The sequence below is a fragment of the Tenrec ecaudatus genome, chromosome 3 (genome assembly GCF_050624435.1).
Source record: "Tenrec ecaudatus isolate mTenEca1 chromosome 3, mTenEca1.hap1, whole genome shotgun sequence".
Taxonomy (NCBI): Eukaryota; Metazoa; Chordata; class Mammalia; order Afrosoricida; family Tenrecidae; genus Tenrec; species Tenrec ecaudatus.
In genome coordinates this window covers 167365344-167389086 of record NC_134532.1, presented here as the reverse complement: position 1 = coordinate 167389086, position 23743 = coordinate 167365344, and the positions used below count along the sequence as shown (strand labels likewise).

The following is a 23743-nucleotide window of genomic DNA, read 5'->3' as shown; positions in this document are numbered from 1 at the left end:
GAAGTTCACTCCCTGGGAGCATCAGACATATAGAGCCATCAGAAGCCATTGTCTACCCCACCATACTTGAGTCGCCACACCTTGCTGATAAGGATAGTGGACTGCTTTCCCAAAGGAGGGTCAAGCCAACTCAAGGAGAACCAAGGTTAGGCTGCCATCTTGAATCCAGGTCCACCCACCTTGTCACATGTGCATGAACACACCTAGCTCATCCCCTTCCTATGATGTGTTTGCATATTGTACAGCCCCTTCCTGTGACATATGTGGTCACCTGTAATCAGAGGGGCTTGCATGCCCCTAAGTATATATAAGCCTTGGTTAGAAATATATTGGGACTCTTCTCTATCTCTATGCATGGACCTGGGGGCTGAGATCATGGCCATCCCAGAGGTAAGCAAGTTACCATGAAATGTGTCTGACTCCTTTATTTTATCTTCTCTCCTATCTTCTATGACTTTACTATGATCTTTATATATTATAGCTGTTGATTGAACTCCATGATTGTTAAGAGGCTGGCTTATTCTAACACCTGAAAAGCATATCTGGAAATGATTTGCTTAATAAATTAATCTTAAAAAGTCTGGCGGTTACTTTGAGGACTAAGGTGCACTTGACCTAAGCCACAGTATTTTCAGTGGCCTCAGGTGTAAATGAGAGCTGGACACTGAATGAGGAAGATTGAAGGATAATTGATGTGTTTGAATTATGGTGTTGGCAAAGGACATTCAAAGTACCATGAACTGCCAAAAATAACCAACAGATCTGTGTTGGAAGAAGTAGAGCCAAAAAGCTCCTTATAGGCAAGTATGGTGAGACTTCATGTCTCATGTACTTGGACCTATTCTTAGGGGAGACCAATTCCTGGAGAAGGATATCATGCTAGGTAGAGCAGCGGGAGCATAAAAAAAGAGGAAGACCTTGGACAGGATGGACTGACACGATGGCTGCAAGGATGGGCACAGACATGGGAACAAATTATGATGGCAAAGAACCAAGCCGTGTTTCATTCTATTGTGCAAAGGGTCACTGTCAGAAATGACCTGATAGCACTAACACCACCCTCCACCTTGATGTGGCCACCTCAGTGTACTGTAGATACTCGAGTATAAGCCGAGTTTTGTTCAGCACATTTTAAATGCTGAAAATCCCCCCAGTTTGTTGTGGTAAAATTAGGTGCCCTGGCTTATACTCGAGTAGCTATATGGTAGTTATTATTTAATTTCAACTTCTGCTGCCAACGGAACTCACAATTGTACAACATGCTGGTCTTTTCCTCAAAACTACCCTCATCTACTTACCTGAAAAACAACATCATTCCACCCATAAGTCATTCAGGGAGTAAAAACTTCTGTTTTCCAAAGCTGGTGTCATTCGTTATCCCAATCCTTAATGCATTCAGATTCAATCCTAGACATTTTAATATGTATCAATTAAGTACTTGATAAAATGCTATATGATTTTTATCATGTTTCCCAATAAGATTTTTTCACTAACTCTCCCTTTGCAAGTTCCCTTGCAAACATTACTACTGACACATCATTCATCCTGTACCCAATATGTTAAAGAAAGCATGATAGAAAAATAAAGGCTGTCATTCTAAAAATGTCATTCTGGAGAGCAAATGCTTTGAGAATGATTGGGGCAGGGAATGTATGGATGTGCTTTATACAATTGATGTATGTATATGTATGGATTGTGGTAAGAGTTGTTTGAGTCCCTAATAAAATGTAAAAGAAGAAAAGAGAAAAAAATGATTAGGGCAAAGACTGTACAGATGTGCTTTATACAATTGATGTATGTATATGTATGAACTGTGAAAAGAATTGTATCAGCCCTAATAAATTGTTAAAATAAAAAAATTTTTTTAAAAATGTCATTCATTTTGAAAACTGACCACACAACTTTCTCTATTCACTAAAAATGCACACAATTAACAAACAAGTCTAGTGGGATGAAGATTCATCTAAATCATGATAATAAAGGAAATAAGACTTCTTATATGCATAAACATTTAAATCTTTTTTAGTATCTTAAAAAAAACCATTTTATTGGGGGCTCATACAATTCTTATCACAATCCATACATCCATCCATTGTGTCAAGAACATATGTACATTTGTTGCCATCATCATTCTCAAAACATTTGCCTTCTACTCGAGCCCTTAATATCTGCTGCTCATTTTCCCCTCCCTCCCCACTACCTCATGAACCCTTCATCGTTCATAAATTATTATTTTGTCATATTGCACTGTCCGACGTCTCCCTCTGCCCTTTTCTCTGCTGTGCCCCCACCTCCCAGGGAGGAGGTCAAATGTAGATCCTTATAATTGGTTCCCCCTTTCTACCCCACATTCTCTCCACCCTCCAGGCATCGCCACTCTCATCTCTGGTCTGAAGGAGTCATCGGTCCAGGATTCCCTGTGTTTCCAGTTGCTATCTGTGCTTATGTACATTCTCTGGTCTAGCCAGATTTGTAAGGTAGAATTGGGATGATAGTGGGGGGCGGGGCAGGGAGAATTTAAGAACTAGAGGAAAATTATATGTTTCATCGTTGCTACCCTGCACCCTGCCTGGTTCATCTCCTCCCTACAACCCTTCAGTAAGGAGTGTCCGGTTGGCTACCATTGGCTTGAGTCTCCACTCTGCACTCACCCACATTTTCAATATGATTTTTTGTTTCTTGATGCTTCATACCTGGATCCCTTCAACAGTTCATGGTCACACAGGCTGGTGTGTTTCTTCCATGTGGGTTTTGTTGCTTCTGAGATAGATGGCCACTTGTTTATCTTTGAGTCTTTAAGACGCCACAAGCTATATCTTTTGATAGCTGGGCACCATCAGCTTTCTTCACCACATTTGCTTATGCACACGTTTGTCTTTATTGATCGTATCAGGGAGGTGGGCAAACATTTAAATCTTATATGTTATAAAGCACGCATATCACCTATCTATAATCCTTCATGAACACAAATTCAGCCTGCCACAAGCATTGCCAGTTATGTTAAGCCAGTTTTTATTTCGTTTAGTTCCCGTGCCCAAAGAAACTGTTCTCATTGTAGGGGAAATGTCTGTTGCATTATAAGATGAAGACAGCATCTCGGGAAATCCTTTACTTGTGGTTTCTCATGGTAGACCACCGGAACTAGGTATAATATGATGAGACAAAAATCTAACTTCCCTGGATATATACATCTAATCCACTTCCAAACTGGAAAGAAAGGCAGCATTTAAATTTGAGGAAAAGGGTGACGGAGGGCTGCTTTGAGATGGAATAGACTCAATGGCAAGAGTTTTGGTGTCCTGGTAGAAACATTTAGGATTAATCTGTGTCAACCCCCAACCCCCAATACACACATACCTCTGCCTTGACTAACATACTGAAGGGGGGGGAGACTTATTATACAAATATAAACTACTTAGAAATATTGGCCCTCTCCATTCCAGCCTTTATTCTGTTTAAGAAATCCAGTGGCTAACATTTACACACTGCTCTCGCTAGCTGCCAGCAGCCTACACACAATAAAACAGAATGCTGCAGCCTCCTGTCCCATCCTCATGGGTCTTAAAGGCTTGAAGATAAACAAGCGGCCATCTAGCTCAGAAGCAACAAAGTCTACAGGCTGGTTTTCATGGGTGACTTTTTCAGAAGTTGACCAGTAGGCCTTCCTTTCTAGTCCAGCTCAGTCTGGAAGCTCTGCTGAAATCGCTTCAGAGCCACAGCAACACACTAGCCACCGTTGGCAGGCAGGTGGGTGGTAGCTGTCGATGAGGTGCACTGGCCAGGAACCGCACTCAGGTTTCCTGTATGAGGTCTACCTCTGAACAGCCATTGCCTCAGGAATGCCCACACTGAACAACTGAGTCCTGTTTCTTTTGTTAAAGAAGAAACGTGTATTTGAGTAGTTCTGGCCTTTGAAACATTCTTCTATCAGCAAACATTGCAAAGCATGTATTCAACTCTCACTAGATATTATATATAATTGAAAGTCTTACAGAAGCTATCTACATATGAATCACTAAAAGCACATTATTCATCATTAATCTAACAATACTGAACACATCCCAGTTCTGTATTTTCCCCTAGAGCAAAAGCTACGATTTGTTGTCCCATCTCCTATGGAGAAAACCACTTTCCTCAATTATCTTCCAACCACTTATGTATTGTGTACAATGCATGTAACCCACGTGTGTCTCCTCCATCCCTCTCCACCCTACTCAGGTAGCTCCACAGTGATGGATCCTCCCAGTGATTCAACTTTCATCCCAGCTGTCGCAAACGAAGGAGGAAAGCACTGGACTGCGCCTGAAGTCAAGGCTCTAATAGGCATCTGGTCTGACAAGACCATCCAACAACAGTTAGAGGGAACTGTCCGCAATAAAAGGATATTTGAAGAAATTGCTGCCAAGCTTCAGAAATTGGGAGTTGAGAGAGACTGGAAGCAGTGCAGAACAAAGTACAAGAACTTAAAACATGAATACAAGATTGTAAGAATGGCCCAAGACCTAGGCATGGCCAAGAGCATGAAGTATTTTACTGAGTTGGATGTTATTCTGCGACACAATACAACAGAAAAGTCACCTGAACAGGAACTCCCAAACCGAGACCACGTCCCAGAATGTGCCAGTGTGAAAATGGAAGATGATCATACAGGTAGGAAGCATCCCGTTACAGCACAGCAAAATGCTCATTAACACACTACAATGACACACTGTGTCTCGGTTAAACGGTTGTCACCAGATCCTGTTAAGCTAAATCCTGACTTAATCAGACAAGCTTCTCCAGCACGTGAGAATAATAGTTACACTAAGTGAGAAAACAAAGTGGGGATTCCAGAATAATGCTTTAAAAAATAAATCAGTGTTAACATGGCAAATGCGCACCCTCAGGCAGCAGAAGCCACAGCGAGTTTTCCAATCCACAGTGGTAGAGCTGTGAGTGAAGATGGCGGTGGCCCCGGGATGAAGTTAGCAAGCACAAAGATTCATGGGCATGTTTTAGAAGCAGCAAATCCTTCCGGGCCACCAAAATACCGTTCTTCACAGCACGTCTAACCCAACAGACACACACGTACACAGAGATAGAGGGAGGAGCCCTGGTGGTGTAATAGTTACACGTTGGGCTGCTAACCTCGAGGTCAGCAGTTTGAAACGTCTACTCCCAGAAAGAGTCACAGTTTTGGAAACCTACAGGGCTAGTTCCACCCAGTCCTGTAGGGCACTGAGTAGGAACTGACCCGATGGCGGTGAGTTCTGCAACTGAGACACATGTGAAGGCAGACAGCAGGCAACCACAGGCATTGGTCTAGGCCAAAGTTAGAAAATCCAAGTGCTCATTCAAGTCTCAATGCAGGCTTGAGCCAAGCAATTTCGAAAATGAACTCTGTGGTATGGGGTGATGTGTGTGCACGAGATGGTTTGGAAGACATCTACTCGTCAACAGGCTTCTCGAATTTAATATCTGGCTTAAATTATACTCCAACTCTAAAAATACAAGTGTGTGCGTATGGGTGTGTTTTATGTGTCTATTTGGAGCAATAGAGAGGAGCGGGGATGTGAATTAAGAGGTAGGGCTGAGAAATGGTGTTAAAAGCTCCAAAATGTTACACTCGTGGGCAAGGGAAGAAACTGATATCCAATTACTGAAATTAAAATGTAAACAGATGGGAGAGGACGTAATCCAATAGCAGTGGCGCGATTACATTCTTCCAGTAATTGCTGGATAGCTGGGTTGGCAACGTGTCAGAGAACCGACACATTATCTATAGTGACCATAAGACTTATTACTTATCGAGTCGATGCCAACTCACAGCAGCCATTTTGGACAGGGTAGACCTGTCCCTCTCTGTTTCTGAGACTAACTCTTTAAGGGAGTAGAACGTCATCCCATCTTTCTCCCACCAACCAGCCTGGTGGTTTTGAACTGACAACCATGCAGATTGCAGCCCAACACGTCACCATTACACTACCAGTTATGGGTGGAAGGATTTAAATGATTAAAAACAAAACAAAACAAAAAAAAAAAACCAAAACAATCTTAGTACCTTAATGTCAGGTTCACTCTAAAATAGAGAATAATGCTTTAAAGAGTTTAAAATTCTGAAAAACTAATTTAAAAAAACCCCAAGCCACCACTAGATAGTCCCATTATGTTCACACAGTTCTTGATGGAGATGCAGCAGCAAATGACTCAGTCAGTCTGATGTCTGAAGAACTAGGAGATATGGATAAAAAACAAAGTCCTGACAAAGGTAAAACCATCTTGTGTTGTTTATGTGCGTGTGATATCACATTGAGAATGAGAATGTCACATTTAGCTCTAGCCCCAATCTAAGAATAATTCGTTCTTATGTTCTGCATGAAGAGATGCCCAAAGATATGGGAGCTATAGCAAAAAATGGTGAAGAAACCAGATGGCGCTTGGCTATCAGAAAAAGGAGTCTGGGGTCTTAAAGACTTGCCTTGAAACAAGCAGCCTTTAAGTGAAGCATCAAGAGAACTAAGTCCACATGGAATAGCCCACCAGCCTGTGTGCTTAAAGGACGAGAGAATGAATGGTATTAGAGCCTAACTTTGAACACGCGGTTTGCAGAAGGTTGTGGATGACAGAAGCCCCAAATCTACTTACAGGGTCTACACATGGATGCAGCCTCTGGGGAATCCCCTCTGACCACAGTTGAGGGGTGTGCATAGCCTTTCTATTCAGCTCTCTTTCTTCCATTTGGTTTAGCTACTTTAAATTAAGAGCAAGTTTCAGTCTCTTCTGACACCGATTTTGATCTTCTCTTTCCTGTTCTGAATTATGTTCTTGATGTCCTTCCACAGCTGATCAGGTCTTCTGTCACTAGTGTTCAATGCATCAAATCTGTTCCTGAGATGTTCTGGAACTTCAGGTGGGAGAGAGTCAAGGTTGGATTTTGACTCTCGTGGATCTGTTCTCATTTTCTTCTGCTTTATCCTGAGCTGACATGAGCTGTTGACGGTCTTATTCCACATTAGCCCCTGCTATTTTTGCTGCTGATACGGAACTTATCTGTCATCTCTTCCCCTCTTGGCTGTAGTTAAATAATTAGCAATGAGGTGGCCATCAGGGGGCAAAAGTACATAATGTTACCAGCTCAGAAGGTAGGTCAAACCTTAATCAGTATTTTTTTCTGTAATTATTTTGTTGTACATTTTGCATGTAACCTGTAAACTATTTGCATATCATTAAATAACGAAAGCAATGTTACTGTATAAAGCAGTGTACCTTAGTCATGAAAATGATTAAGAACTTAAAAAATTTTTAATCCAATAGAAAACCCAGATAAAGACTTGACTGCAAAACTTTTGGAAAACCCAAGAATTTTAAATGCAGAAAGAGAAGGCTCGGGCATAGGTGAGCTAATAAACACTTAAATTGGGGATCCTCATCTACTGGAGATGAGTGAGTTCACTTGATGACAGTTGGTTTGGGATCCCAATGCCATGTTCTTTTCTCTGAGTAATTACTGAAAGTGTCACAGACTACTTCTCTTAGAAACATTCCTAATTCCCAGAAGACATGTGCCTGAATCTAGAACTGATGATTTTTTTTTCACTGAAGCTGATTATCAGTTCATATTCTGATAAGACGTTTGGAGGCCCAAGTCAACCCTGGATTTGTGCTCTCCAAAACACAGCCACAGGGATCAAGTGGGGGGGGGGGCTCAGAAGAGGTGGGCCTGGAGATGGAGGGAGGTGGTGACAATGGTCATGAGAGGATGACCTGAAGGAGCCTTGCAATACTGAAATGGTTCGGTATTTTGACAGTGATGGGGATGACAAGCACTTACACAGGTAATAAAATGGTTACACAGGATCTAATATACACGTTATAAAGAATTTAATAACCACAAATGAGTACAAGTACTACCAATAGTAGTCTCAGGGACAAGTAAGTCCTTTAGTTCTGACCTTTGCCCTTAGCTGTTAATAACTGAATCACCTCGTTGGTCAGTACCATCAAGTCAGTTCTGACTCAAGGCCCTAGCCCAGCTATGTACAACAGTGAACACCGTGCCACTCTCACAATGATTGCATTTGATCCCATCGATGCACCCATTGTCTGAATCCAGCTTTTCAAAGGTCTTCCTCTTTTTTGCTGCTCTTCTACTCTACCAAGCACGGTGTCCTGCAGGGACTGGTGTCCGTATAACATGTCCAAAATACGTGAGACAAATTCTAGACTCTGGCTGCCTGTATGAGTCATTCGTCCAAGGCAGATCTGTTGTTTCTTTTGGCAGTCCATGGTACTTTGAATATCTTCACCGACTCCATAGCTCAAATCCATTTCTTCGGTCTTTCTTATGTGTTGTCCAACTTTCACATGCAAATGAGGCAAATGAAAAAGCCATGGCTTGGGTCAGGTATACCTTGGTCTTCAGAGTGACACTCTTGCTTTTCAAAGCTTTAAAGAGGTCTTGGACAGATGCATTAGGCTGCTTCCATCAGCATTGTTGATCCAAGCAAGAGGAAATTCTCAATGACTTGTTACATAATTGTTTCTAATGTTTGCTAAAACAACAGACTGTGCAACATTCAAGGTTTGACTTTGTCTTGCGTACTTTGGCCATGTTATCCTGAGAGACCAGTCCGTGGAAAAGAACATTATGCTTACTGATGTGGAGAGCCAGTGATGGACTGCAGACAAACAGCAGCTGCAACAATCGTGAGGCTGGCCCAGGACTCCTCAGTGTTTCCACATGGTGGGCATAGGATTGCTGAGTCAGAACTTACTTGCAGGCACCTGACAACATGCTGCAGACCAGAGTAAGGGTTACCCGTCTTAAGTTATACTAAGACACGTAAGGTCTCATGTGGCCATCCTTCCGTCACCACACCCTTTTACCCAGGCTCTTCCTCAACAGCTTTCAAAGAAAACATCAGATTGCTTGAGGCACACGACATGCAAATACAATATTCAAATTCATAACGTATTTGTGAATTACAACACAGTGTGTTCTTTTCTAACTTTACACAGACGTTGCTGCTTTACCTCTTCTCAACAGGAACCCTGACATCTCAGGGGGTTATATAAGTATAAAGTGGGGCTTCCCCACAGTTACAAACAGACTTATAAATACCCTATATTGTAAATACCTACAAGCACCTTATAGTATACTTACATTGGTACACTAAGGAGCCCATGTTGTGTAGTGGGGTTATGGGTTGGAATCCTAACTGCAAAATCAGCAGTTCGAATCCACCAGCTGCTCTGTGGGAGAAAGATGAGGCTTTCTACTCCCATAAAGGGTTATAGTCTTGGAAAGTTGCAGGGACGGTTTTCATCTGGCCCTCAGGGGAGCTGCTAAGTCAGAACTGACTCGATGGCAATGAGGTTTTTGTTGTTGTTTTTGAGATATTTACGAGGCTAAGTCAGTACCCTCACTTCCTTACAATGCTTATCACCTGACTGGTGAATGTCGACTATAACAGACCCACCGTTAATATTTCCATTTGCTGAGACCACTGTCTCAGTCATTTGTTGTTTATATATACTACAGTAAAGATCATGCTTAGCTGCCACGAGGACCAAGTGAGAACACGCACATTAAAACACTTTGCCAGCATTAAGTTACTATGGAAGAGGTAATGAAATTTTGATTTTAACATGCTGCCCATGCTCCCAAGTTCAGCACAGAGCCTGCCTTGTGACTCTTAAGATGGAAGGCTTCCCATAGTCTGAAAGAGGTGAGCCCTATTAGGGCCCTTTAAAATTTGATTAGAAGTGGCGACTTGTCTTGGCTTCAAGTATATAGACCCTGTTGATGCTGGAATCTGGCCCTACTAGTTTTTCTGCATAACATTCAATTGTAAAAGTAAACTAGAATGTTATATATAACAAACTTGAATTGCTATTGTTTGTTTTCTGGCAGAAGACACCTTAAATACTGCTCTTGAAGGTGTGGGTGGCCCATGAGCAGCACAAACTGAGTCAGGTCCAGTAGTTCTCAACCTTCCTAAAGCTGTGACCCTTTAATACAGATCCTCATGTTGTGGTGACCCCAACCATAACATTATTTTCATAGTTACGTCATAACTGTAACTTTGCTACTGTTATGAATCAGATGACCCCTGTGAAAGGGTCACTCAACCCCCAAAGGGGTAGCGACCCACAGGTTGAGAATCGCTGCCCTATAATGTCACTTTGATATCTGAAGTCTAATCCCTATTGTGTTTTCACCCAAAATGTGTCCTTAGTAGGAGAAAAGGATATGTGGGCAGGAAAATATCTAGTTCTATTTCTTTTTCAAACAAATCAGCACACAGTGAGATGCTCCATATTCACAAATACTAGATGAAGGCAGCTGAATTATCAACATTTAATAATATAAATCTTAGTGTATTTTAAGCAATGTACCTTAAGTTAACATTTAAACATGGATGCATAAAATTCTTGATTCTTACATTGAAATCATTAATACAATTACTAGGGCTGTAGGCTATGCAGGAATTTTAAGTGGGATGACATTCAAACCACAAGATGTTTAACCAATGGTAAATCATTGCTGATGTACTGGTATGTTCTCTTCCTTAGGGATCGTCCCCGTGAACGACCCTGAAGCAGGAAAGCACTGGTGCGACAGTGAGGTCAGAGCCCTGATCCACATTTGGTCTGACGAGAAAATCCAGCAAATGCTGGAAGGGGCCACAAGGAACAAAGAAATATTTGAGGAAATCGCCAGAAGACTGACGCAGTTCGGAATAGACAGAGACTGGAAACAATGCCGCCGCAAATATAAAAATCTAAAATATGAATACAGGGTTTTACAAAAGAAAAATGGCAGCCCTCAGAGAAGAATGAGATTTTATGAAGAAGTCGACTGCATTCTGAGACAACCAGCTCTCAGAACTGCCACATGGAAACACGGTAACCTTGGAATTGACTTTCTTAAAAATTCTATAGCTTCCCCTTTGCAACTCCTCAAAAGTAAAATTCCTATTTTTCAATAACTCAAGTGACCACAAAGCTAGCAAATACATCTTAGCTGCACGATTGCTTACATGTTCTTTTCTTTAGTACACCCGACTGCCTAGAGGTGAATACATTTAAAATGATATCGTGTAATGGTTTTCTTCTCATGTCTTTTGTTTGTTCTAAGAATTAGGTCATACCAAATCCCCTGGAATTTTGAGCATCAAGAGAAAAGCATATCAAGACGGTAAGAGCCTGAGAAATGTCATTTTTCCACATTGAGAAAACTTGCTGCTTTTCCTGAGAACGCCAATGCTTACTCCTGTCTCTGACAAATCAGACTAAATGTATTGTTTGTGAACTGAACTGAGAGCACAGAATGCCGAGAAATGATTTATCTCATTTAGTGAAATTAACTATCAACAAACTTTCAGAGTGGGAAATAAATTCCTGCATTACTGTGCCTTTAATGTACCTTCATACTTTACAGGAGCCCTGGTGGCATATGGCTATGCACTGGGCTGTGATCCTCAAGGTCAGCAGTTTAAAACCACCAGCTGCTCCATGGCAGAGAACTTGTACATCCTTAAGGGAGCTAATAGTTGCGACTTACTCCTTAGCAGACAGTTGCTTTGCATTGCCCCATTTGTGATTAGGAGTCCACTGCTTACCTGACAGTCATCAAATCCTCACCTCTCCCTGCCATCAAGGTCCACTCTGGACAGGGTAGAACTGCCCATGAGGGTTTCTGAGACTGTGACTCTTTATGGGAATAGAGAGTGTCTTTCTCTCACAGAGGTTGGTGGTTTTGAACTGATGACTTTGGAATTCACAGCCTAACACAAAACCACTATGCCACCAGGAAGCCCTGCGTGGTACTACTACATTCATTCAGGTTGCAGTCTCCCCTAAAGGTATGGGCTTGAATCCTACTCCTGACATGGCACGAATTATTAAATTCTGAATTTCAGTTTCTCCAAAGAGATCCCTCCCTGGAACTCTAGGACAATGTAAACCCAAACTCACTGACACGGTGACAGGAAAGCTGCCCCTTGCACAGGGGTAGAAAGCCTCTTCTTTTCCGACATGTGGCTGATGGGTTCAAACTGCTGACCTTGTGGTTAGCAGCTAAAGGCATAATCCACTACACTACCAGAGCTCCTTAATCCACATACAGCAATTCATATACAAACCAGATCAGAACTGTTTTGTAGTAAGCACAGAGATGAAGGGCTCAACAAAGTGAACACACCCATGAACCGCACCATCAGGACACAGAAGCATACTAGCAGCCTGAAGGCCCTCCAAAGAGTCCTGGTGGCATAGGGATTGTTGTTCTGATAGCCACAAGGTCAGCAGTTCAAAACCACAAGCTACTCCTCCTCTGGAAAGATGAGGCTTTTTACTCCAATGAAGAGTTAGTCTCAGAAACCTAGAGGGGCAGTTCCACTGTCACTATGAGCCAGAATAGATATATAGTAATAATCAATGATGAGGCCCTTCCAAGGATGCCTGGTGATGCACTTATTTGTTAACCAAAAGGTTGGAGGTTCGAAACTACCTGGGGCAGAGGGAGAAAAGACCTGTTCTAGTAAAGATTACAGCTGAGTAGTCGCCTAGACAGCATACATTACCACCACCACCAAAAGCCTGTTTGGATGGTACAAGGCAATTGCTATGGAATATTAACCTAAAGGTGGTTGGACTCAACCAACCCGGCAGTACTGTGAAAGCAACGCCTAGTGGTGGTCTGCTTCTATAGCGATTACAGCCAAGAAAACGCCGGGGTCAGAACGGGCTCCTCCACAGCACCAGGTCTGGTTTCTGGTCATTAACCATCTCATAAACGTTACCATGGTTCTGGCTTCTGTCACTGTAGCTTTGGGAATCCCGCAACACTTTTTAACGCCAAGCTTCCTTGGCTCAAGATTCACACGTGATTTGGGTGACAGGAGCCCATGTTAGTATTCCACTACAGAAATATGGACAACTACTTTTTAGAATTTCATCCATGCTGGACATTTCAAGCCTTTCCATATGGGGGTGATTATGAATAATGCTATTATAAAATCTATACATAGATACTGCCTGTTTTCAAAGGTGATGGTATAAACCAGTTCATACTGTCCGCAGGGTCAAAGCGCCCCCACGGCTCCACAGCCTCACCCACTCCTGACACTGCCAAGTGTTTTTCAGATAAGGCTCTGATGAAGGTGCAGTAGTAACTCATTGTAGTTTGTTTTCTTTTAATGATTTATCAATATTATCTTATCATATATTTCTTGGCCATTCAAATAGCTTACTGTTTTCAGAAAACACTGAGCTATATTTTGAAATGAGCATGAGGCAAATAGGAATGTTTGGTCTGACACCCTGCTTTGCTACTTACAAACTGTAATAAATGGCAAGGGATGTGGACAGTGTGCTTTTTGCTCCTCGTATGTCGAGACGTTCAATTTTTTTCTGGAGGTCTGAAAGGACTGCAGGTTAACAGTGCTGGTGAAAAGAAGCCACGTGTTTCCTGTGGTGACAGTGAATTGCTATGGTGGTAGTGGCTGTGTTCATCATGCCATAATGACTCTTGGTGGATGAGATCAAACCACAGGGTTTTCAGTGGGTGATTTTCAGACTGCCAGGCCTCTCTTCCAAGCTGGTCTAATATAGAAGGTCTACGGAAATCCGTTGAGCATCAGTCACGTGCAAGGGTCCAGTGGCAGGTGGTGACTGCGCCCAAGTGATGCAATGGCTGGGAATCAAACCTGGCACTACTCTCAGAACACAGATGCCCCAAACCTGAGAGTCAAAACCTAGGTCACAGAAGGAACAATCTAATCGTTTCCACTAAAACAAGCCACAGAATAGTGACTATCCGGACATGAGCAGGAAAGGACTGGCCCTCTTTTAGATCTACACCTGCACCATATTATTAAAGCTACGGAATCCTCAGTGAGTCCACCTGGCCCCAATATGTAACAGTTCTGTGACTTTCATAGCTTAATCTTGCTGTGCCTTCAAACAGTGGTGGCCACAATAAATATGCCTCATACGGCTGTCACTTGTGAGGGCAAAAGGAGTTAGCAACACCTGGACTACTGCTCTTTCTATGGCAGAGCTCCAAAGTGACCTTTAAGCAAACACCTAGGTGGACTGGAGTCGGGAGGAGCATCTCTCAGACGTTCTTTTAAACAGATTATCTGGGCTACACATATATTTTGGCACATCCATCTAAAATGGAGCACATCATAATTATGTGACACTTGCATAGATGTGTCTAGGGCTCTCATATTACTTTTCAACTAACAACGCTCTTTATACAATTCATAGCAAGTGGAAAACCCAGCACTGAGTTACAGCAAACAGTTAAGAGTCACTGAAAACCTTTGGAGCACAATTCTACTCTGGCGTGGAATCAAGCAACAGCCAGTTTTGCTTTAATTTATTTATTGATTTTTTGGGGGAAGGGCGCTACCTAAAATGATTTACATCCGTACAATCAACACCTTTGATTTGTTCTTAGAAAAACACAAAAGGAAAAAAGGCAATGCAATCACATACACATTTCTCATTGATGCCCCCTTCTGCCCTATCAACAGATCAGAATCAATGGACAGGTAAAGAAAAGAATATGATTACCGGCTGTTCCCTTATCAGTAGCCATAATGTCATCCCCAAAATAGCCAAAACCTAAAAATAGACCACTGGCATTGAGGTGGCCTATAGCGTAGAGTAGAGCTGCCCAAAGCTGGTCAGGGCTGTAAGTTATCACAGCAGCCGACTGCCACAGCTTTCTCCCTCCAGGTGCCGGCTAAGTGCCAAGCAATGACCTTTTAGTGCACAGCCAGTGCTCTCCACCACCAGGGCCCCTGGGGAAGTGTCCCCTGCACATAAATAAACAGCCCACACCCTGTACTTCTCTTTCCAGGTGTCCACCTTAGGTTGTTTGGTTACTTGTACATTCTTCATTATCAGTAGTACCACAGTATCATCAACACTGTATAAGCCAGTACATATAACAAGGATGGGTAGTAAGCACTTTACATATATTTAAAGGATTTGTAAACCACAACCCTATCAGACAGGTAGTACTATTCCAAATAAGGATGAGGAAGCAGAGGCAGAGTTCTGTGTCTGAATGAACTTGCCACCCCATTCCTCTGGGAGGCAGGACACCCCCCCCTACACACACACACACACCTGCGCTCTGTAGTACAATAGTGACAATGGGCTCAGTACCTTGCATGTACAGGGGAGGGATCCAACACTTTTTTGAAATAAAGTACTAGAGAACACCAGGAATGTCTCTCCTCTCCCTTTAAATTGCAAGTATGCAGAAATCCTATTTCTCCAGGATACTTAATAGCAAGCCTCCGGGGCAGGGTGGACTTGTATCTTAGGTTTGTTTCTAAGTCAGAATCTCTTTAGGGGTGGAGAAAACCTCTTCTTTCTGGTGGTTCCAAACTGCTGACCTTGAGGCTATCAGTTCAATGTTTACAGTACACAGCCTGGGCTCCTTTCTTAGAAACAAGACAGCAATTGCTGTTGTTACAGAGCCCCAAGGTTCTTGACACTAACCTTTAAGTACAAAGACTTAGTTGGATTGGAGGTAGATACATCTCTCAGAAAGTTTTTTTTAAACATTATTTTGGCTACAAATACATTTTTGGCACTCCATTTTTGGGTACGAACTGCATATCCAAGGCTTTGACACCACAGTCGTAGCACACTTGCATTTCCCACCCTGCTTTGCTTTCTCTTATTAATGCCCTTCCCAGTGGTATAGTGGTTACAAAGTGCAAGAAACCACCAACTCCCCCCCCCCATGGGAGAAAGATGGGGCTTTCTACTCCCGAGTTACAGTCTCAGAAACTCACAGGAGCAGCTCTACTCCGTCCTGTAGGGCCACTAAGAGTTGGCATTGACTGGATGCCAAGTGAATTTGTTTGGGTCTGAAGTATGAATGCCCTTTAGCAGAAAATGCTATTGAATACAGAAATTGCTAAAAGTGAACCACACAAAAGAAGCTGTGGTTACGCAGTTGCTACCTGCAAGGTTGACAGTTCGAACCCACTACCTGCTCCAGCAGAGACAGATGTGGTAGTCTGCTCCCATCAGCAGCCTTATAAGTTCTCTGTGGCAGTTCTACCCTGTCCCAGAGGGTTGCCATCAACGGAAATCGACTTGTTGGCCCACAGTAATAACCACACAAACCATTTGCAGCCCCGTGAGGGCTGAAAAACAAACCCACTGCCATCAAATTGATGCTGACAACTCACAGTAGCCCCTATAGCACAGACTAGAGCTGCCCCTTTGGGATTCCAAGCCTAAATCTTAACAAAAGCCTCATCTTTTCCCTGATGAGCAACTGTTTAGCAGTTCAGTGCTTAACCCACCATGCCACCAGGGCTCCTGAAAAAGACCAGAAGCAGATACTTAATCCAAGAGATAAACAAGAGATAAACAGCGCTCAGCCTTAGGAGCCTTGCTGGTCAAACTGATAACTAAGAAACTTGGGATTATATAAAGGAGCCTTGGTGGTAGAGTGGCTCGAGCTGGGCTGCAATCCACAAGGTCTGCAATTCCAAACCACCAGCCCCTCCTTGAGAGGAACATGGGCTTTCTACTCCCATTACAGTTAGTCTTAGAGAGTCACAGGGGCAGTTCTACACTGCCCTACAGGGTCACTCGATGGCAGTGCAGTGTGTTGGTGGTGCTGTGCACTATTAGCAAACCCGCCAGCAGCTCTGAGGGTGAAAACTGAGGCTGCCTGCTCCTGAAACGATTCAAAGTCTCCGTAGGCCTGGACAGGGTCACGGTGCATCAGAAACAACTTGCTGGCAATGGGTTTTAGGAGTAGGATTTGGAAGTTGCTCCCAACATTGACCAGAATGGCAGTGTCTAAGACTCTTTAGAGGGGTAGATAATGCTGTTGCAGACTGAAGCGGATAGTAGCGGATAGTAAAGTTTTCAAAAATCTTATCCCAAAATTCATTTGCTAAGTCCTCACTTGGATGAAGCCTCCACAGAATTCCCTTGGGACTGCTGAGCAGGGATGCAATGTGAATAGCCTTACCCCAGGAAGAGTGCCTTGGGAAGTGGATTATGCAGATAGCAAACTCAAACTCGCTGATTCTGACACATGGCATCGCTGTGAGGCAGAGTGAAGCTGTCCCTTTGGGTTTCCAAAGCTGTGTGTGTGAGTGGAGGGCCTGGTCTTTCTCCCAGAGTGCTGGCGGGTTTGGGCTGCTGACCTTGCCATTGGCAGCCCCGTGTGTGGTCCGCTGCTCTTAACATTAGGTTTCAAGTTATTGTCTTAACATTTGCTTTCGCCTTTGGCTCATTCTCAATCTGTTCTAGTTTTTATTATTTTCTGCTTTCTTTTGTACTGGGTTTTCCTGCTTCATTTCTGTTGGCGTGACTTTGGGATATGGTTTTAAATGAAATCCAGGGCAAGGGTATCTAAAGGCATATTAATAGGTTCTAAAGTTAGGCAGGGGATGTTGGTGGTAAATGGGGAGCTAATAATATTGGATACACAAGACTGAAGAAAATATTCTAAAATAGATTATGTTAATGTCTGCACAACTTTTAAAAATCTACTTAAACCACTGAACTGTATGGCACATGAACTATATGGCAATAAAACTGCTACAGAAGTTACACTGGAAGTCTGATTAACATTAACACTGACTTAACAGCAAGAACCCATTAAACTACCAGTTTACAAAAGTAACCGAATTAAGTCTTTCCAAACCGAAGACATCAGCAGTTTTCAAGTAAGTCATTTGTTCTACCAAAACCACTTTAAATATATAGAGTATAAATTGAAGGGACAAAAACACAAACATTATCAAAATATTATGTATATGGTCACTGAGATGAAAATGAATTAAAATAAACCCCTAGGTTTAATTTGGAAAGCCAAAACAAAGTCTCATCCTGTGTTCTCTGACAGGCTAGTGGAAAACGGATTGCATAAATGAGTGTGCTTCCATTTCCTTCCCAAGCACCTTTTTTGTGATAATGTTCTCCTTGGTTCTGTTTACAGAACCAGTGCCTGTATCACCTAAAAAAATTACTCCTGAGATCTCTGCAAATCCACTTCCTGAAAGCAACACAGAACCAAAAGAGTCTGTGGGAAGTTTCTGCGGACGGAAGACACATTATGAGGTGACCCAACTTCCTCAGGTACGGCTTATAAATTCTAACTTTGAAGAAATATGGAAATGCTCTACTGGGAAAGTGCTAGAACCCTGCCATCCTAGAGCTATTGCTTTCACATTGGTTTTGGTTCTCTTTCTGTTAGCTATGCGCTGATTCTAGAAAACTCAGTCTTTGGGTGAAGGAAAAAATTCGTGAAAATGTCCACATTAGGCGCTTTATATGAAAGCCATTCCCTAGGATACTTAAGCATTACCAAATCCACGCCACTGGGGTGCCTTCCAACAGCCACCGCGGCCCCTCCCCACGCCTTCCAGAACTTCTCTTGAGGTTTACATACTACCATCATTGCCACTCCTGAGTGGATTATATATATAGTGAATCCTCCTAGGAAATGTTTTAAAAATAAGATTTCTAATATGACCACTGAATTATCTAGGATGTTATTAAAAATCCACAATGATCCAGGATAAGCGTTATTGAAGTCAAAAACAAAAAACACACAAACGCTTTCTGAGTCACCAGAGATCCAGAGTTCATAGTCTCAGCTTTCAGGAAACCAGAAGTGTGCAAAATGTATACAAATTGTGACTCTGGAAGGGTCAGAAGACTACTTCCCACTTTAGAGTGAGAGCTAGTCATTTGGAATATATTTCTACAGGTTGCACCCATAATACTGATAAGGGATACTGTAAATTCCTTAACTGTTGCTACCACTAACTACTGCTATCCTTCCAGAGACCCTGTCTAATCTAGAGCTGGAACTTAACTGCTGCTAGGACTTTACTGCCATCCTCCCAGAGAGCCTGGGAAACCTAGACTACCATTTCCTGCCTGGTCACTCCCCAGCGATCGTTCCTATCAACTTCCAGTAAGGTCAAGTAGTGAGAATTAGAAAGGTCATGAGAAGTGGATTTTTCACTTTATTTTGTAACATTAAGACCCACTCCCGCCCATTTTTTCAAAACCAATGTGTATCTAAACCCTTTCTATAGACGCAAGTTGGCTTTTGGGATCTTCTCACTACCAGCGTTTCCATTCATTACCTAAAATTTTAGATTTTAGGTTCTAAAACCTTTATCCATGAATCTTTTTTCACATGCTCTGCTCCCAGGGATTGTTTGCAGTGCGTTGACCACGCCTGCTACTCCCAGCGAGCCCAGGTCCCTGGGGGGTTGCACTGCGGCCCCTGAACTCCCACTGCACTATTACCACTGCATAGTCCGCAGCCCTTCAGTGACTGCCCTCGCGAACAAAAGCTGGCTGGCCCCGCGCGCACACTTCAAAGGACTGCAGGACCCGAAGCAGTCGCCAGCCTGCACTCTGTCTTATCACCAGGGAAGTTCCAGGCTCGGGTAGATGGGAAAGGGCCCAATCCTTGGTTGCCCGAGCAAGCCGGAGCACGACAAACCGACCAGGCTCATGAGGGGTGCAGAGACCGGGGGACAAGCTCCTAAACATAATGAGGGCTTAGGGGCAGGGCAGAGAGGCAGAAGGGTCAGGAGACCCTCCCAGGAGAACCGGCCGGACGCCACAGGAAGGCGAGTGGGGGGGGGGGGTCTGGCCTCCCTGCCCGGTAGCGCGCACGAGGTCGCAGAATGTGAGATGCAGACTCGCACGCGCCCTCCCCCCAGCTCCCGCGCTCGGCCCCCAATTTCCTCTCCTCGGCTCACCGGTGCTGCAGTCCCACGAGCCCCAGGGTGATCACGTGCGGCACATCTAGTTGCGTGGGCCACTCTCCCGTGGCGATGCAGCCGAACACGCCACACTCCTCTCGGATGCCCGACTCCTCCAGCTCCATATCTCGCCGCCAAAAGCACGTGGCGGGACGAGCCGCCGCCGCCGAGGTGCAAGCGCCAACCAGCTGCCGGCTTGGCCCTGACGCCTCAGTCGCTCTGGATCGCCGCCGCCTCCCCCCAGGCTGCCCGCGCGCTTCTGCGGCGGCGCGAGGTTTCGGCAAGCCGGCGTGCAGAAGGGCGCCCGCCGCCCCGCCCCCTCGCCCAGCCCCGCCCCCTCTCCCTCACACCAATCAGCGCCGGCGGCAGACAGCAGGGAGGAATGGGCGTGGCGGAGCGGGCCCGAAGTCGTGGGGGTGGTGCCTGTCTTCCTCAGAGGCGGTCCGTTAGTCCTCTAGAGGCCTTTCCCCTCCCGGAGGATGCACACTTGGTAGAGGCCACGCCACACGCTAAAGGAAACGCGGCTCGGCACGCTGGCGCGTGGGGAGGGGCCGCGGGCGCGCGCCACTTTTGCATTTCCTCCCGCGGCGCTCGCTCCGGCAGGGGGCGCTCGCTCCGGCAGGGGGCGCTCCTGAGGCGGGGCGGCGGCGCAGCGCCTGCGCGGCAGGACGCCTCGGGGCTCGGCAGCTGAGGGGAGGCGCTGGCGAACACGTGGCCCCGGGCTGGGGGCGTGTCCGTGTTCGGCCCCTCCCTTCCCAGCCCCGGTGAAGCGCCCCAACCTCTTTTTTTTTTTTCTTTTCCCTTACAGATTCCAGCTTCTCCACTTCACGCGGTCGCAGCCCCCGGCCTCCTCAAGATAATGGCGGCCTCTGAGGGTGAGTAGGGGACCTCGCGGGGAGCCGGGGCCGCGGGCTCGCGGACCCGCCCCTTCCCGCTGCGGTTTTCCCGCCGCGCTCCTGATCCCGGGGACACGTGCGGACCCCGCGGCCCTGACGGTCGCCATCTCCCGGACGGGGTCGGGCCTCCGTGCGGCCTGGCAGCGGGAACACGTGGCCCAGGCACTGCCCACCGCATCGCCTGGCAGAGCCTGCGCCACGTGAGCCCAAAAGTTCATTGTCAGAAACCCAGTTCTGCCTGGGGTGAAGGAAAAGGAGCGGAGGAAGGAAGAATTTAGAACTAGAAGTGGCAAGAGGTTGGAGAGGTTCCAGGAAGTCGCCGCCACCCAATCGCGTAGAAATGCAGTGTGGCCTCTTACGCCAAAGGCTGTGTTTCCCCCGCTTCATAACGGTTAGACCTGCTTACGAGTCTTGGAGTTGGCTTTTCCGAGTTTGAGCTTGCTGTTTGTTTTTTGTTTAATGCCGTAATGACCTTGGAGGCCCCAAGACCACCTAAAAAGGTTTCTTACTCCACTTTGCACTTAGCAAAAAAGTAAATAAATGAAAGCTTGCACCCATTGCCAACTAGCAGATTGCAATTTAGCAAACCTCGAGGATTGAGTAGATTTGCCCTACCAGATTTACAAGGCAATGAGTTCTGTGCCAAAGCCACATACCCCCCCCTGCTGTGCTTTTGCCCTTTCTGCCTCCCTTTGTGGTTGAAACCCAGCATTTAATCACTGCACTACCAGGGCTCCTTTTAAAGCATCCTTCCCTCCAATCACTTTTGTCCTTGAGTATTCAGAATCTTAGGGAAGGCCACTTCACAGCATTTATGCTGATAAAAACATTGACTTGTTCCATATTTCTAAATTTATGGTGAATCAAATTGCTTGTGTTGCCAGTTTGCTATCTTTCTTCCCACCCACCCCCACCCCCTGTAAAGAAAAGTTGAAGTTAGATCAAAGGTGGTCAATTGGACAAAAATTCCCAGGATATTGATAAATGACTCCAGCAAACCAAGGCAGTGTGGGCAGGGGTGGAGATCAAGGTATTGGCCAGCATCTTTTCTTCTGTCCTCATGAACGAGTTTTTGTTAGTTGCCATCCATCAGTGTGAACTCTTAGCAGTCTGACACATAACTGAATGAGGCAGCACCATTCTGCCAGTCTCGGCTATGTTTGAGCCCATGGTGTCTATCCACTAGTCTTACCTGAGAGAAAAAGAGTGGAAGAAGCAGGGTGAGACCTCAGTATCACTAAGGGGAAAAAAACCACTGAGCAGATCATGTCCTTTGGACCCAGGGTCTCAGCGGGGAACCTCCTCGAGCCAGGAAAGAGAGAGAGAGAAAAACCATCCTTCCCAAGAGTTGTGCCTTGAATTCCAACTTTTAGCTTCCTAAACCAAAGGAGAATAAAGTTCTGTTTGTTGAAGCTGTCCACTTGTACTAATAACAGCACTAGATAACTTAAACACGAAGCAAGATGTCCTCCAGGGATTAGACGCCTCTGATAGGTCCAGAGTATGTAACATAAAGCCTTGCCATCCTCCCTGCTCAGCAGCTTTATGGCTATACTTCCTCCACCAAGACAGACTTGATTGTCATTTGAGCTTCTTGTTGTTAGGTTCCCTTGAGTTGATTCCAGCTCGTAGTGACCTTCCGTACAACGCAATGAAATACTACCCGGTCGGGAGCCAAGTGTTCTGTTTGAGCCCATTGATGCTGTCGCCGGGTCAGTCCATTTGGTCAAAGGTCTTCCTTATCCCTGCTCCTCTACTTTGTCAGTCATGAAGTCCTACGCCAGGGACTGGTCTTTCCTGATAGTTTGCCCAACGTATGAGGTGAAGTCTTGCCATCCTTGTCTCCGAGAGGCATTCCAGTTCAACTTCTTCCAGGACAGGTCTGTTTCTTTTGGCAGTCCGTGGTACTTTTCAGTATTCTGAAAAGTAGCACAATTCAATGCACCGATTCCTCTCTGCACATGGTCCCAAACCAGACTGGCTGCCATCAAGTCAATGCTGACTCAGCAATCCTATGAGAGGTAGAACGGTCCCTGTGAGTTCCAAGACGATAGCTCTTTGCAATAGAAAAGAGGAGAAAGTCCTGTCATCTTCCCTCAGAAAGGCTAATGATTTTGAACTGCTGGCCTTTTGGGTGGAAACCCACTGCATAACCACTGCTCCACCAGGGTTCCTCCCTGTAGGATAAGAGGGGCCATTCCATGCCTCCTCTTGTATATTATGAAGTTAAAACCTGGGAGGCCATCTGCTGAACTTTCCAAGAAAATGAAAGAAAGCAGTATTGCCCCCACCGCCCCCAAGCAAGATAACTTAATATGGTGCATGAAAATGCTACCATATTTCCATTAATGGGTGTGCATTTTAAGTCTAGTTCATTTGAGAGGAGTAGCTTGATAGTGGAAAAGGCAGTGTTTGCTACCGAAAACCTAGGAATTTGGCCAGGTCAGCTTTTTTTAGCTGTATGACTTAAACCTTTTAGGTCACTTTTCTCTACAATTTATATATATTTTAAAAGTTCCTCACAAAGTTATGTGTTAACTAATATGTGTGGCTCATCCTTAGTAAGATTATTAATCACTCTGGATGTCCTCTGACTCCTGCTTGTAGGTGGCTTAGACTGTTACACTTTGGGCAATGTCTTCCTTATGTGTGGTGTGTGTGCGTTTTATTTCCACAGTGGTGGTCCTTGGTCCAAAGCTCTATGAGGGGAAAACAAAAGAAGTCTATGAACTGGTCCATCACCCAGGGAAAGTCCTCCTGCAGTCCAAGGACCAGATTACAGCGGGGAATGCAGCTAGAAAGAACCACCTGGAAGGCAAAGCTGCGATTTCCAATAAAATCACCAGTTGTATTTTCCAGTTGTTACAGGATGCAGGTATGCAGCTACCTACCACCCTCTTTTTCCCACCCCTTCCACTTACGTGTCTCTTCCACACACATCATTCTTTGGGAGAGGTTATAATTTGGATCAACTACATACTGGTTGGGGATATATCTCACAAACAAGGATTATTTAAACCAAACCAGGTACTCTGAAAACACCACTATAACATTTGACTTGTTTCGGAGTTAATATTGTTT

At 44.7% G+C, this 23743-nt stretch overlaps 2 protein-coding genes across 3 annotated transcripts in view; one reads left to right on the top strand and one right to left on the bottom strand.

The window, feature by feature from the left end:
• PPAT (phosphoribosyl pyrophosphate amidotransferase) overlaps positions 1–20028 on the bottom strand; it is a 51047-nt gene extending 31019 nt beyond the window's left edge. Inside the window, exon 1 of the mRNA XM_075544276.1 lies at positions 19764–20028. Within this exon, the coding sequence (XP_075400391.1) occupies positions 19764–19891 (128 nt within the window). The 5' untranslated portion in view covers positions 19892–20028. The remainder of the gene's footprint in view (positions 1–19763) is intronic.
• PAICS (phosphoribosylaminoimidazole carboxylase and phosphoribosylaminoimidazolesuccinocarboxamide synthase) overlaps positions 1–23743 on the top strand; it is a 47050-nt gene that overhangs the window by 10261 nt on the left and 13046 nt on the right. The window contains exons 2-7 of one of the 2 annotated variants that reach the window (XM_075544274.1): positions 4219–4650; positions 10555–10887; positions 11120–11179; positions 17978–18117; positions 20575–20641; positions 23340–23537. In XM_075544274.1, coding sequence (XP_075400389.1) covers positions 4219–4650; positions 10555–10887; positions 11120–11179; positions 17978–18117; positions 20575–20641; positions 23340–23537 — 1230 coding nt within the window. Of the gene's footprint in view, positions 1–4218; positions 4651–10554; positions 10888–11119; positions 11180–17977; positions 18118–20167; positions 20257–20574; positions 20642–23339; positions 23538–23743 lie in introns of those variants that run through there. The other variant, XM_075544275.1, reaches the window with a different exon arrangement.